The sequence below is a fragment of the Malaclemys terrapin genome, chromosome 8, assembly GCF_027887155.1.
Source record: "Malaclemys terrapin pileata isolate rMalTer1 chromosome 8, rMalTer1.hap1, whole genome shotgun sequence".
Lineage (NCBI taxonomy): Eukaryota > Metazoa > Chordata > Testudines > Emydidae > Malaclemys > Malaclemys terrapin.
Window position 1 is genome coordinate 10,577,739 of NC_071512.1, and position 12,397 is coordinate 10,590,135.

The following is a 12,397-nucleotide window of genomic DNA, read 5'->3' on the forward strand; positions in this document are numbered from 1 at the left end:
ATTTCATCTATAAGAACATACATAAGAATGGGCATATGGGGTCAGACCAAAGGTCCCTCTAGCCCAGTATCCTGTCTTCTGACAGTGGCCAATGCCAGGTGCCCCAGAGGGAATGACCAGAACGGGTAATCATCAAGTAATCTATCCCCTGTCACCCATTCCTAGATTCTGGCAAACAGAGGCTAGGGACACCATCCCTGCTCATCCTGGCTAATAGCCATTGATGGACCCATCCTCCATGAATGTATCTAGTTCTTTTTTGAACCCAGTTATAGTCTTGGCCTTCACAATCCTCTGGCAAGGAGTTCCACGGGTTGACTGTGCATTGTGTGAAAAAAATACTTCTTTTTGTTTGTTTTAAACCTGCTGCCTATTAATTTCATTTGGTGGCCCCTAGTTCTTGTTATCAGAAGGAGTAAATAACACTTCCTTATTTACTTTCTCCACTCCAGTCAAGGTTTTATAGACCTCTCTCATATTCCCCCTTAGTCGTCTCTTTTCCAAGCTGAAAAGTCCCAGTCTTATTAATCTCTCCTCATACGGCAGCTGTTCCATACCCCATGGAGTTTGAACTGTGAGCATAGGCAGAGATGGGATTAAATTGGCTCCCAAGGAGGAGAGGCAGTTTATCACAGTTGTCCCATTGCTTCCCTCGGAAAAGTCTGGGGCTATTTGACCCCTGCTTGTGCTCCCATCTGTGATGCAAGACAGAGGAGAGTCGGAGGGACGCAATATAATGTCCCCCCTTTGTACGTCTAACCTAATGATGCCACTTTAAGACAACCCCTGCAGTGACATTTAGTTGAGTAAATGTTTAAGTAAATTGATACTGAAGCACTAACCTAAGTCAAAGTAAACAGGATCTGGCATTTTGATGTGTTATTCATATACTATATCACACAATGGATGGAGGGATGCTGCTGTTAGCCCCAGTGTGAGGAAATGATCTTCCCAACTTAGTTTCTGTCTCGTATGAACTACAGATTCTTTCCAACATATAGGATCCAGCTGTATTACTCCACTGTGTAGCATAACATATGCTTTATAAAGTAGAGTTTAAACTTTCTAATCAAAGAAAATATGCTTCCTACAGTTCTTCTGTTGCCTTAGGATACATTTTAATGGAGGGATTTCCAGGACTGGCTGCAAACACATTTCTCTGTTTCTAATAACAAGGTAAAAGAAAACTGAGTATGTAGGAGGAGACATGTTAATCATACAAATAGAAGACTATGCCCTTGAAGTACAGGAGTTAATCAGTAGCTCAGTCAATATCTCCCCGACTGCCTGGTGGAATAACAACCATCAGTTATGGTTCTCCATTGGTCCATGATTCCAAAATAGTTGGATAATGAATTTTAGGCCATCACTGATGCAATATCATTGTGCAGCATTGCTATTTACTGACAAGCTTAACTAACCACGAGGTTCTCATTATAAACCTTGCAGCGTGTATTGTCACTTGAATGATGAACAAGCCTTGATTGAAATGGTGACTATTCCCTAGAGTAAAAATTACTTCCAGTAGTAAAGGTTGCAGGATCAAGTTGTAACAAGAGAGTGTGGGTGGTTGGGAGATACCTGCCCAAAGGGGAAATAAAATGGTCTTCTTCTTTAAGTCCAGATCCTCTGGAGATTCCAAATACTAGATGCTCATCTATCTGCCCTGCAACGAGTTAGTATTGTTAGTAAACACCGATCGGAAGAACCCAAATAAGCCGTGTAAGAATTTGGAAGAGAAGTCAAAACTCAAATTAGGGTGTAAAAGTACCAAGTTACTACTTTAGGATAGCAGATTCTTTACCAGCAGAGTAGAGGTGGGTGCTGTCTGAACATCTGACAATGCCACCGGAAGTAGTGCGTTGGCACTTTTGGCCTGGATCCCACAACCTGATCCATTCAGAGAGAATGTCCCCATGGAATCCCCCTGGTGCTCCACACAGGCTAAAAAGTGCCCCTGAGCAGGTCAGATTGCAGGGCCAGGGATTCTGTTATCTTGCCCAGCACTTTTCAATTAGCACTGTTAGGAAAATTCACATCGGCGAACATTCCTCCAACTTTGTTCCTAATGCTGTTCAGTTAGTAAGAGTAGATTTCCGGGCTCCCGTATTCCTATTTCAGATTATTTTAATACCCTGGAGTGTGAAATATGTGATTAGGAAGGGAGATGTGCAGTCTTTTTTAAATAATGCATATACCGTACAGCTCAGGGATTAACATTCATTTTAGACCATTCTCAGACACTTTCACAAAGCTGGAAATCTTATGGTGTTTAGTCATAAACATATGTTGTTAATTTACAAATATCAAGAATACATTAGCATATGGGCAACCATGTATCATACCTTCAATATTTTACTGAGCTGTCAGTGAGTTCTGCTGCAGAATATGGTGGGTATTCACAAATGGCACTAACTGTCTCATGAAGAGAAGGAGGAACAAATTATTGCAGTTGGGCAACTACTTTAAACAGCTTCTGTGAAAATTCACGCGGAAAAAACAAAAACAAGTTTTTTCTTTTGCTGTGTTCATAACCCTTGTGTGGTTGTTGTGCAAAGATTTCTTCAAATGCATTTACTGGTAGGAATGTTTGTGAAAATCGAGGATTTTAAGTGAAGATCATAGAAAATTTACAGAAAGCAAATTTTGAACTGGAAAATGCAATTGCTTGCACTGGAAACTGAGTCTAAGGGATATGTTCACTCAGTCATGAAATAGAAAAAGAACCACATGGTCTGCAGATCAAATCAAAACTAACCTATTTCTCTGTCTTTTTGTTCTCTGTTTGTATGGGACCTAGCACAAAGGGATCCTAGTCTATGACTGTAATAGTAATAATAATTCAATGAGAGTTGGATTGTGGTCTCTACACAGGCTGAATATTGGATATCCACAATGAATTGCTTAACAGATCTATTAAGAACTATTCAGTGATATTACTCAATGAATGATGCATACTCTTGAGAAAATGATAAGCTTCTCATGGGCAATTTGTAAGCGTCAAAAAGAAATTAAATTTGTCAAAAAGAGGACTCTGAATTATTTGCTTAGCTCTACTAATTATTGTAGTTAGTGAATATCCAGAGTCACTTCAGAACTCACCTTCTTGTGTGGTACTGCACTTTTCACATCACATGTTCAGTTTTGTTGGTCTTGTACTCTAAAGAACAGTGCATACTAAACCACTGACTACATCAGTGGTTTATGAATCAGAGGTAGCATACAAAGGGTGCTATTGTCTCTGAAATGTGCATATTCCTCTTGCAGAAGGAACAAAGTGTATGCTACTCCTGCTTCATTTTAGACTGCTAAATACAGGGTCTGTTTAGCTAACTGTATAATTGCAAAATATTTTTTAAAAACACTTAATTTTTTCCCCTTTCAGAATTTTCATTGCAGTTGCTACAGATCATAGTTATGTTTATCTGTTCATTTTTTATGTTGTATGCAGAACACAGATGTTGAAACAGTTCATAATTCAGATCATGCTATAGAAACAAAATTGAAATGGAAGCAGGACTGATTGCATTCATACTGCGTTCTGCATCACAAATCAGGTTGAAGCCCCCCACCTAGGGCCGGTGCAAGGAAGTTTCACGCCCTAGGCGAAACTTCCACCTTGTGCCCTTCCCCACCCGAGCGCTGCGGCAGCTCCCCACCCACCCTCCGCCCTGAGGCGCCTCCCCCGTGGCAGCTCCCCCCCCCCGTCCCGGGGAGCCGTGCAGCAGCTCCCCACCCCAGCTCACCTCTGCTCCGCCCCCTTCCCAAGCCCTGTGGCAGCTCCCCACCCCCCCTCCGCCCTGAGGCACCTCCCCCGTGGCAACTCCCCCTTCGGCCCGGGGAGCCGTGCGGCAGCTCCCCACCTCAGCTCACCTCTGCTCCGCCCCCTTCCAAGCCCTGCGGCAGCTCCCCACCCCCCCCTCCGCCCTGAGGCACCCACCCCGCAGCAGCTCCCCACCCCCCCTCACCCTGAGGCATCCTCCCGCCCAGGGAACCGTGCGGCAGCTCCCCATCCCAGCTCACCTCTGCTCCGCCTCCTCCCTGAGCACGCCGTCGCTGCTCCACTTCTCCCGCCTTCCAGGCTTGCAGGCGCCAATCAGCTGTTTGGTGCCGCAAGCCTGGGAGGGAGAGAAGCAGAGTGGGGCGGCGTGCTCAGGGGAGGAGGTGGAGCAGAGGTGAGCTGGGGCGGGGAGTTCCCCTGAGTGCTGCCCCCCCCCCGTTCCTTGCTGCAGGCAGCCCTCCCCGCGCCCCCCTGCCCCAGCTCCCTCCGCCTAAATGCTGACAACGACCGGGGCGGCCAAAGATCCAGCCGCTGCGGTCACCGCCGAATAAAATGCCGCTCCCCAAATGCTAGTGCTCCAGGCGACCGCCTAGGTCGCCTAATAGGTTGCACCGGCACTGCCCCCACCTCCTAAAGAGAAATTCAATTCATTCAGTTCATTCAGTTTCATCATTACTTGGAGACTTTTCTTTTCATTTCCCTTCATTAAAATGCTACATTTTATATAATATTGACTGTATTTCATGCTGGAGAAGCTAAGCACTTCCTACTCATGGGGAAGAGCTCAGTCTGAAAGGATGCCTTGAGCTTTCTTAACCAGAAGACGAATACTACAAAAGAGATTTATATGATATCATGGACTGGTGGGGAACCCCTCTGATGGAAAGAACAATAATGCTTAATCAAAGTCAGCATGCAACTAATCTCACATATTCTATTGATTTTAGTCTCTCCTTGATGCAAAAGCATAAAATTCTATTTAGCTTTCATGGGAATAATGTGTGCACTGAGGGGAAAATAACCCCTGTGCATTGAAGTATATATTGAAACGCATTAAAACAGGGGAGATTATATAGTGAAGTATAGTCATTACAGCAAAAGACAGGAAACCAGCTCTCTCTAGGTTTCAGATTCTGCTTCAGTCCATGACTCACCATGTACATTTGAATAAATCACTAGATTTCTTTGTCCTTTAGTTTGCCCATCTATAAGGACAAAACACCTACTCCCTCACAGGAGTGGGGATCTTGGACTTTGTTAGTTACTGTCAGTGAAGCATATTCAGATCACTGATCAAAGGCAATATAGAAAGTCAGAGTATTATTGTGTTTTACTTTAGATATTGATTAAAACTCTTCTTTAAATAGTCTCTACATTGCTTCTTTTAACACTTTCAGCTACTGACAGGAAAGAACTTGTGTTTCAACCCCTGTATCAAAGACATAAACCAGAGTTGGATCTTAACTAGAGTATAATTAAAACTTTAAAATACCATCCTATAGTATCATAGTATCTGAGTGCATCAGATTTCTCATAGAATCATAGAATATCAGGGTTGGAAGGGACCTCAGGAGGTCATCTAGTCCAACCCCCTGCTCAAAGCAGGACCAATTCCCAACTAAATCATCCCAGCCAGGGCTTTGTTAAGCCGGGCCTTAAAAACCTCCAAGGAAGGAGATTCCACCACCTCCCTGGGTAATGCATTCCAGTGCTTCACCACCCTCCTAGTGAAATAGCGTTTCCTAATATCCAACCTAGACCTCCCCCACTGCAACTTGAGAACATTGCTCCTTGTTCTGTCATCTGCCACCACTGAGAACAGCCGAGCTCCATCCTCTTTGGAACCCCCCTTCAGGTAGTTGAAAGCAGCTATCAAATCCCCCCTCATTCTTCTCTTCTGGAGACTAAACAATCCCAGTTTCCTCAGCCTCTCCTCGTAAGTCATGTGCTCCAGACCCCTAATCATTTTTGTTGCCCTCCACCGGACTCTTTCCAATTTTTCCACATCCTTCTTGTAGTGTGGGGCCCAAAACTGGACACAGTACTCCAGATGAGGCCTCACCAATGTTGAATAAAGGGGAACAATCATGTTCCTCCATCTGCTGGATACTTATACAGCCCAAAATGCCGTTAGCCTTCTTGGCAACAAGAGCACACTGTTGACTCTCATCCAGCTTCTCGTCCACTGTGATCCCTAGGTCCTTTTCTGCAGAACTGCTACCTAGCCATTCGGTCCCTAGTCTGTAGTAGTGCATAGGATTCTTCCGTCCTAAGTGCAGGACTCTGCACTTGTCCTTGTTGAATCTCATCAGGTTTTTTTTGGCCCAATCCTCTAATTTGTCTAGGTCCCTCTGTATCCGATCCCTACCCTCCAGTGTATCTACCACGCCTCCCAGTTTAGTGTCATCTGCAAACTTGCTGAGAGTGCAGTCCACACCATCCTCCAGATCATTAATAAAGATGTATTTATCATGTATTTATCCTGTGAGGTAGGGGAGCACCTATTTCATAGATGGGGAACTGAGGCACAAAATGACAAAGGGCCAGATTTTCAAAGTGTAGGTGCTTGAAGATGCAGGCAGACACCTAGTGGGATTTTCAAAAGTGGCTAAACAGATTAGGCTTCCAACTCCCATTGATTTCAATAGGTTCGGATTCAAAATGGTAAAATCAGTGGAAGTTAGGAGCCCAACTACTTAGGCACTTTTGAAAATCCCAGTGGGCATCAATCTGAGTCTTTAGGCACCTAAATACCTTTGAAAATCTGGCCCTAAGTGCATTTCCCAAGGTCACACGAAGTCTGTGGCAGAGCAGAGAAATAAACGAGAGTCTCCCAAGTCTAGTCCTTTTGGGGGACAGTTGTGCAGCTAGATTACAGAAGTCAGGGGTGCTTCTGCCAGGCTTTGTAAGTAGAATGACTCCAGTCAGTATTACTCATGGGTTCGAAAATGTTTTTATCATGGCAAGTGAGCTAGACATTAATCCAAAAGCACAGAGAGCCTTGGTGCAGTGTGACGGGAACGGTGCTGCCAGAGCTGTGCCACACTCAGTGCTTTTGCTTTGAAGGAGGTTGTAAGAACTCTCTCAAGTTTAGTGCCGCCTATACTTGCACAAACACACACACACACACACACACCCCATCTGCCAGCTTCTGCTCCATTATTACTAGCTCAGCCGAGGCGATCAACTGCACTAATGCTTTGCCCTATGTTGGATCTGCTTCCTTCAGCCCTGAATCTCTCCCAAGATGTAGGCCCCATAACAAGAGGGCCTTAGAACATACAGTGTGAAAGAAAGAATGAAAGAATCCATGACAAATGAAAACAAACCTGGACCAAAATCCTGGATCTAAACACACCTGAACTTCAGCGATATTCAGAATCTGGGTCCCCACTTCTCTTTTCCAGTGACTTGCTGCCAATATTTTAACTACGGGCACTGATAAAAATAACATTCACCTTATGTTATGCTAAGGCCGAGGAACCATACAATTAGGCAGCACCCTGAAATGACAGACAGAGGCATTATTGCAGTCTTTTCTTAAATGTAACGATGGATTAATAAGGACCTCTTGGGAACCTCTCACAACCCTCACCAGCACATCACTGCTCCTTTCTGTACAACAGGGCAAACTAACCCCCCCACATCTAAGCATTCCTGAACACCAGGGAAAGTTGGATCTGGATTGAAATCCAGTCTGAGGGACTCAGGCCCATCTCCACAGTGAAACAGTGGATCCACATTTGGGATGCACCAGGCTTATAGTTTTCTCACATCAGAGACAAGTCCTTGGATATTGACGTTTTGCTGAGGATGGTTATGGAGGATAATTAGGAAATGCACAAATTTTGTTCGGTCAATCTTTCACCATCTCAGAAAAGGAACGCTCTGTTTCTATAACTAATTTGCTAGAATTCTTCATGAATCTTTTGTACTGCCACAGCCACATACAGCCAGTAATTACGTTTTCGAAGAGAACATGGCAACGTTCCAGCACAGAGGTTAATGCTAAAGTTGTGGAAAAGGAGCAGAGTTGACACATTATATTAAAAATTGCCTGCAGGGTAGAAAACAAGTGGAACCTTTCCAAATTAAAAAAGAAGTTTAATTGCAGGTTGCTGCAAGGATCAAAGTTGGTGGTTACAGTCTTTTATTAGTTGGATAAGTGACTTAGATGACAGGCTTCTAAGCCGGAGTATTAGGCTCTATAAATGCAATTTAACTGGAAAGTGCAATATTTAATGGAAGAAGCATTGGCCGGATTCTGTTATTTAAGTACTCCATCATATGGATGGCAGTTATCACGGTAGATCAATGCAAAGAACAAAAATGGGAGTATTAAAACAAGAGGAAATGTCTGCCATATGGAAAAGTGCCATAGCTTGGTAACTTGGAAAGATGTTCCAACTACTGTACTCAGAAATCATAAACTCTGTCCAACATGTGCCTGAAGTGAGAAAACCTCTGATCATTTCTAGGTTTCATTTAGTATAAATGAAAGAGGTGGGCAATATATTGATAGGCAACCTGAATTTTTGGGTAACATGGCAGAAAAATAGGAAGGCATGTGCTCATTGAGGTTCTAATCCCATGTAACATCTCTTTGAAACTCATAGGTCCAACTTCTCTGTTTGTGCAGCACCACTGAAGCCAGTGGAGTTATTCCCACAAAGAACATCCCCCGTAAATTTAATAAATTCCCTACTGCTGTACTCAAGTGGAAGGAGATCGTATAATGGGCTGTGATACCGATAATACTTAGTTGTTGCAGTGGTGCATAATGCAACTGACCATGGTCTTTGCTCTACTTTAAATGATAGTAATTAATTCCTTTTCCTGCTATGCCACTGAAGTTCTTGTAAAAGCTTATTATTTTCAGAGGGTAATTTGTGGTGAGTCTATAATCTGCTTCATAAAGTGATTTCTCAGGGTTAAGCTGCCGTAGAAATATGAAACGTTTCATCAGTCTCAATTGTAAAGGCCATAATGTTTTATAAAGGAGTGTATTCACTGAAAGTCAATGGATAGTTTGAATTATTATCAGATGGGTACCGGTCAGTCCTGGTCATTTTGCCTTTGAATAAAGAGCCAAGGAGATTTCTTCAAAGGCAAAGTGTGGTTCCTGTACCAGGATCTCTCACTGTCCTCCCCTTTCCCCTTTGAGCCATTCATATTCCCTTCCATATTTTATGCTTCACCCTTCTCTGAGTCACACATCTCCCTCCTCCTGACCTACCACCTTGACTCCACCCTTCCCAGATCTTCCCCTCTCTGGCACTGTTTTATCTCCTTTCTTCTCCCTATTCTTTAATCTCTCCCTTTCCTCCGGCTCCATCTCCTCCACTTTCAAACACGCCCTGGAAACCACTGGCTGGAAAAACTCTCTTGACCCTTTGCCTCCAAATTCCCTTCCACCCACAATGCCTCTCCACAGATTCTCTCTTTGAACTCTAGAAGTCCAGCCAGCAGGGGGATGGAACCAAGGCTCTGCCCATTCTCTGTCACGGTCCAGCCACTCCCTATTCCCACCCTAACCGTTCCCTGCCCACCTGCTTCAGGGAGGACATACATGGATGAGATGAGCATCCCTACTTAGCCCTGCAGCTAGGTCTGAAGTTCCAGTTAGCCCTTGTAGGGGTTCTTACTACCTCTCCAGGGTAAGGTGACCAGACAGCAAATGTGAAAAATTGGGACAGAGGGTGGGGGATGGGGGTAATAGGATCTTATATAAGAAAAAGACCCAAAACTCAGAACTGTCCCTATAAAATCGGGACATCAGGTCACCCTACTCCAGGGATACAGAGTTGAAGTTACAATCTAGCTCATAGTTAATGAGGTTGGGAAAAAGCAGATGGGGCAGATACAGAGGTGGTATTGTTTTATGATTTGTTTGGGATGTCACATACTGTTATCAGTTCAGGAAATATGACTTGGCAGTCCACAGGGTGATTGATCATTGCCTGCACTGATTGCACAGAGACGTCATATTTACTCTGACCAAGTGCCGTTTTTATTAGTAATGTCTCGTCTTGCCAATCTGGAGATGACAATGTGAAATAATTGTTTGTTTTGTTTTTAGGGTAGAAGAAAGTTTTAAAACCTTATTCTGGTCAATATTTGGCTTGTCTGAAGTGATATCAGTGGTGCTGAAGTATGATCATAAGTTCATTGAGAATATTGGATATGTACTCTATGGAGTTTATAATGTTACCATGGTGGTGGTGCTGCTCAATATGTTAATAGCCATGATCAACAACTCCTATCAGGAAATTGAGGTAAGATTTGATTAGAGAATATATGTATACTTTTAATTTACTGTTATATGTTATAAAAACAAGGACATTACAGGATGTACTATAGAAGATGTCATAGGGTACGTCTATACTTACCTCCGGGTCCGGTGGTAAGCAATCGATCTTCTGGGATCGATTTATCACATCTTGTCTAGACGCAATAAATCGATCCCGGAAGTGCTCACCGTCGACGCCGGTACTCCTGCTCGGCGAGAGGAGTATGCGGAGTGGACGAGGGAGCCTGCCTGCCGCATGTGAATAACGTAGCTGAAGTTGCGTATCTTAGTTCGAAATGGGGGGTTAGTGTGGACCAGCCCATAGTGTGACACAAGCAATTTATCGTAAAATTCTATGGTGACTGAAAAGTCTCTATCCCAGAATTAGACCTAAGCAAATAATTCACAGTGAATCATTCATACAACAAATTTATCTTCCTTTTGTTTGTAGAATATCTCTGAGCAGATCACAATTTCCTTAGATTTATTCATTATATGAAAGTAGTTCTTGATTTTTTTCAAACGCATAAACAGTTCTTTGTGAGCGTTCACTGTCTAGGTTAGAGTCACAAAAATAGATTAGATTAAATGGATTCCCCAAACTCAGGCATGGCAGCTTTGAAATTCATTCTCCATGAACATTTGTGCAAGTAAACCTCTGTTACAAGAATGTTTGTAGGACGCAAACACGAAAGGGCCACGAAGAGCAGAGGCTGACTCATTAGAGAATCTGAATGAATAGTTGCAGAAATGTATATTCAGGATTCAGTGAACTGTGCCCTGTATTGTTCATATTAGCAGGCTGGATTTGCTACATACTTTGGAGAAAAAACTTTCTGCTAATATAAATAAAGCAGGGGAAGTTATTAATATTGGACACTGTTGTCAGGGATGATTCACCTCTTTCTTGTCCCAGTTTCTTCAATGTCAAATTCCTACAGTTGGATTTGTATTAATTAGCTGTTCTGATCTAAACTCAGAACCCAGCTCTGCAAAAGACCAGAGCTGAAAATATACCCCTGCGTCTTATGTCTGCTGCAATCAGGACGAATGTCAGCAAACACTTACATAGTGCCTATCCAAGAAGCTTTCCCTGCATTCAGAAGGCACAGTCGTATTCCCCAAGAGATCCTTAACATTTAAGATCAAGTTTCTCAGTTAGTTTCTCTTCCTCTGAGATGAGACTTACTTTCCAAGGGCCTCAACCTCCTATTTTACTTGGAGGAAACTCTTCCCACCGTTTTTGCAGTGCCATCTTACAGCTTCTTAATTGCAGGAAGACATGCTCTCCAGCATCAATATTTCTAAGGTTGCTACTATCGAATAAAGAAAACAAACCAAAAACCCCTCATGTAAAGCTATCTGTGCTGCACAACAAAATCAGAGCTCTAGGCTAAACATTTCATGGAAAGGCTCTTCCAAAGTGCGTGCATGCTGTTTTCATTTATTCAGTTTAGGCACACAAATACCTCAATGCACACATAGAAGCCCTGGTTTGTGTGCACAAGTGTCCATGCAAATGTGGTTTGCACTCATGCATAACTGTTTATACACCCCTAAACTAAGCATGTGTAGTTTTGCACCCACACTTTTAAAGATTAGGTCCCATAGAGTCGGGAACAGTCATTAATAGTGCAAGCCCAGGTAGATAAGGCAAACAACGCATACAACGCCCAGGGTATAAGTCTAGGACAGAGTTGTTTAGCTAAAAAGAATAACTTTACATCTAAGCAAGGTTCAAGCAGGGGCTCTTTCAGAAGGGAGTCTTTATTAGGGAGCATGAGTAACTTTTTAGTTGACTCCGTATTGAAAAAGGGAAGAAATGAAATCATGCATGAATATTACATTTGCTTTTTGTTAGAATATAATATTTGCGTGGCGTTGTTAATATAAGTACTTATATAGCCGGAGGAAAGAGAGCAGCTGTTTGTAGGCTAGGAATTACTAGGCCATATTAGTTTTGCATTTGGCTGAGAATACGATTATAATGAAAGTTCAGAGATAGTAACTGGTGGGTTTGCTCTAGCACCTTGTGGTCTGGAAGTGTGTACCAATTTATGAGCGTTGAACATTTTCTGTGTACAAACACCAGAATTAGTTTTAGTGTACCACTTATGGAGTATTTCAGAATATGATTGGAAATAGTGTGGGAGAGTCATAATCAGTATTTGTAATAGCTGGTAAAAAGGGAATAATTCAAATTATATCAGTGCTGCCTTATAGAATTCTGAGATCATCAAACTGTATTTGGTCTGGTGCAATGCGCACCAGAGGTAGATATTTTCCCCCTTGTTTTATCATAGGGATGATGTAGAATATTCTTCCTT

At 42.9% G+C, this 12,397-nt stretch overlaps 1 protein-coding gene across 4 annotated transcripts in view; it reads left to right on the forward strand.

The window, feature by feature from the left end:
• TRPC7 (transient receptor potential cation channel subfamily C member 7) overlaps nt 1–12,397 on the forward strand; it is a 122,137-nt gene that overhangs the window by 95,834 nt on the left and 13,906 nt on the right. For all 4 annotated transcript variants that reach the window (XM_054037955.1, XM_054037957.1, XM_054037958.1 and 1 more), the window contains one exon: nt 9,861–10,056. In XM_054037955.1, coding sequence (XP_053893930.1) covers nt 9,861–10,056 — 196 coding nt within the window. The remainder of the gene's footprint in view (nt 1–9,860; nt 10,057–12,397) is intronic.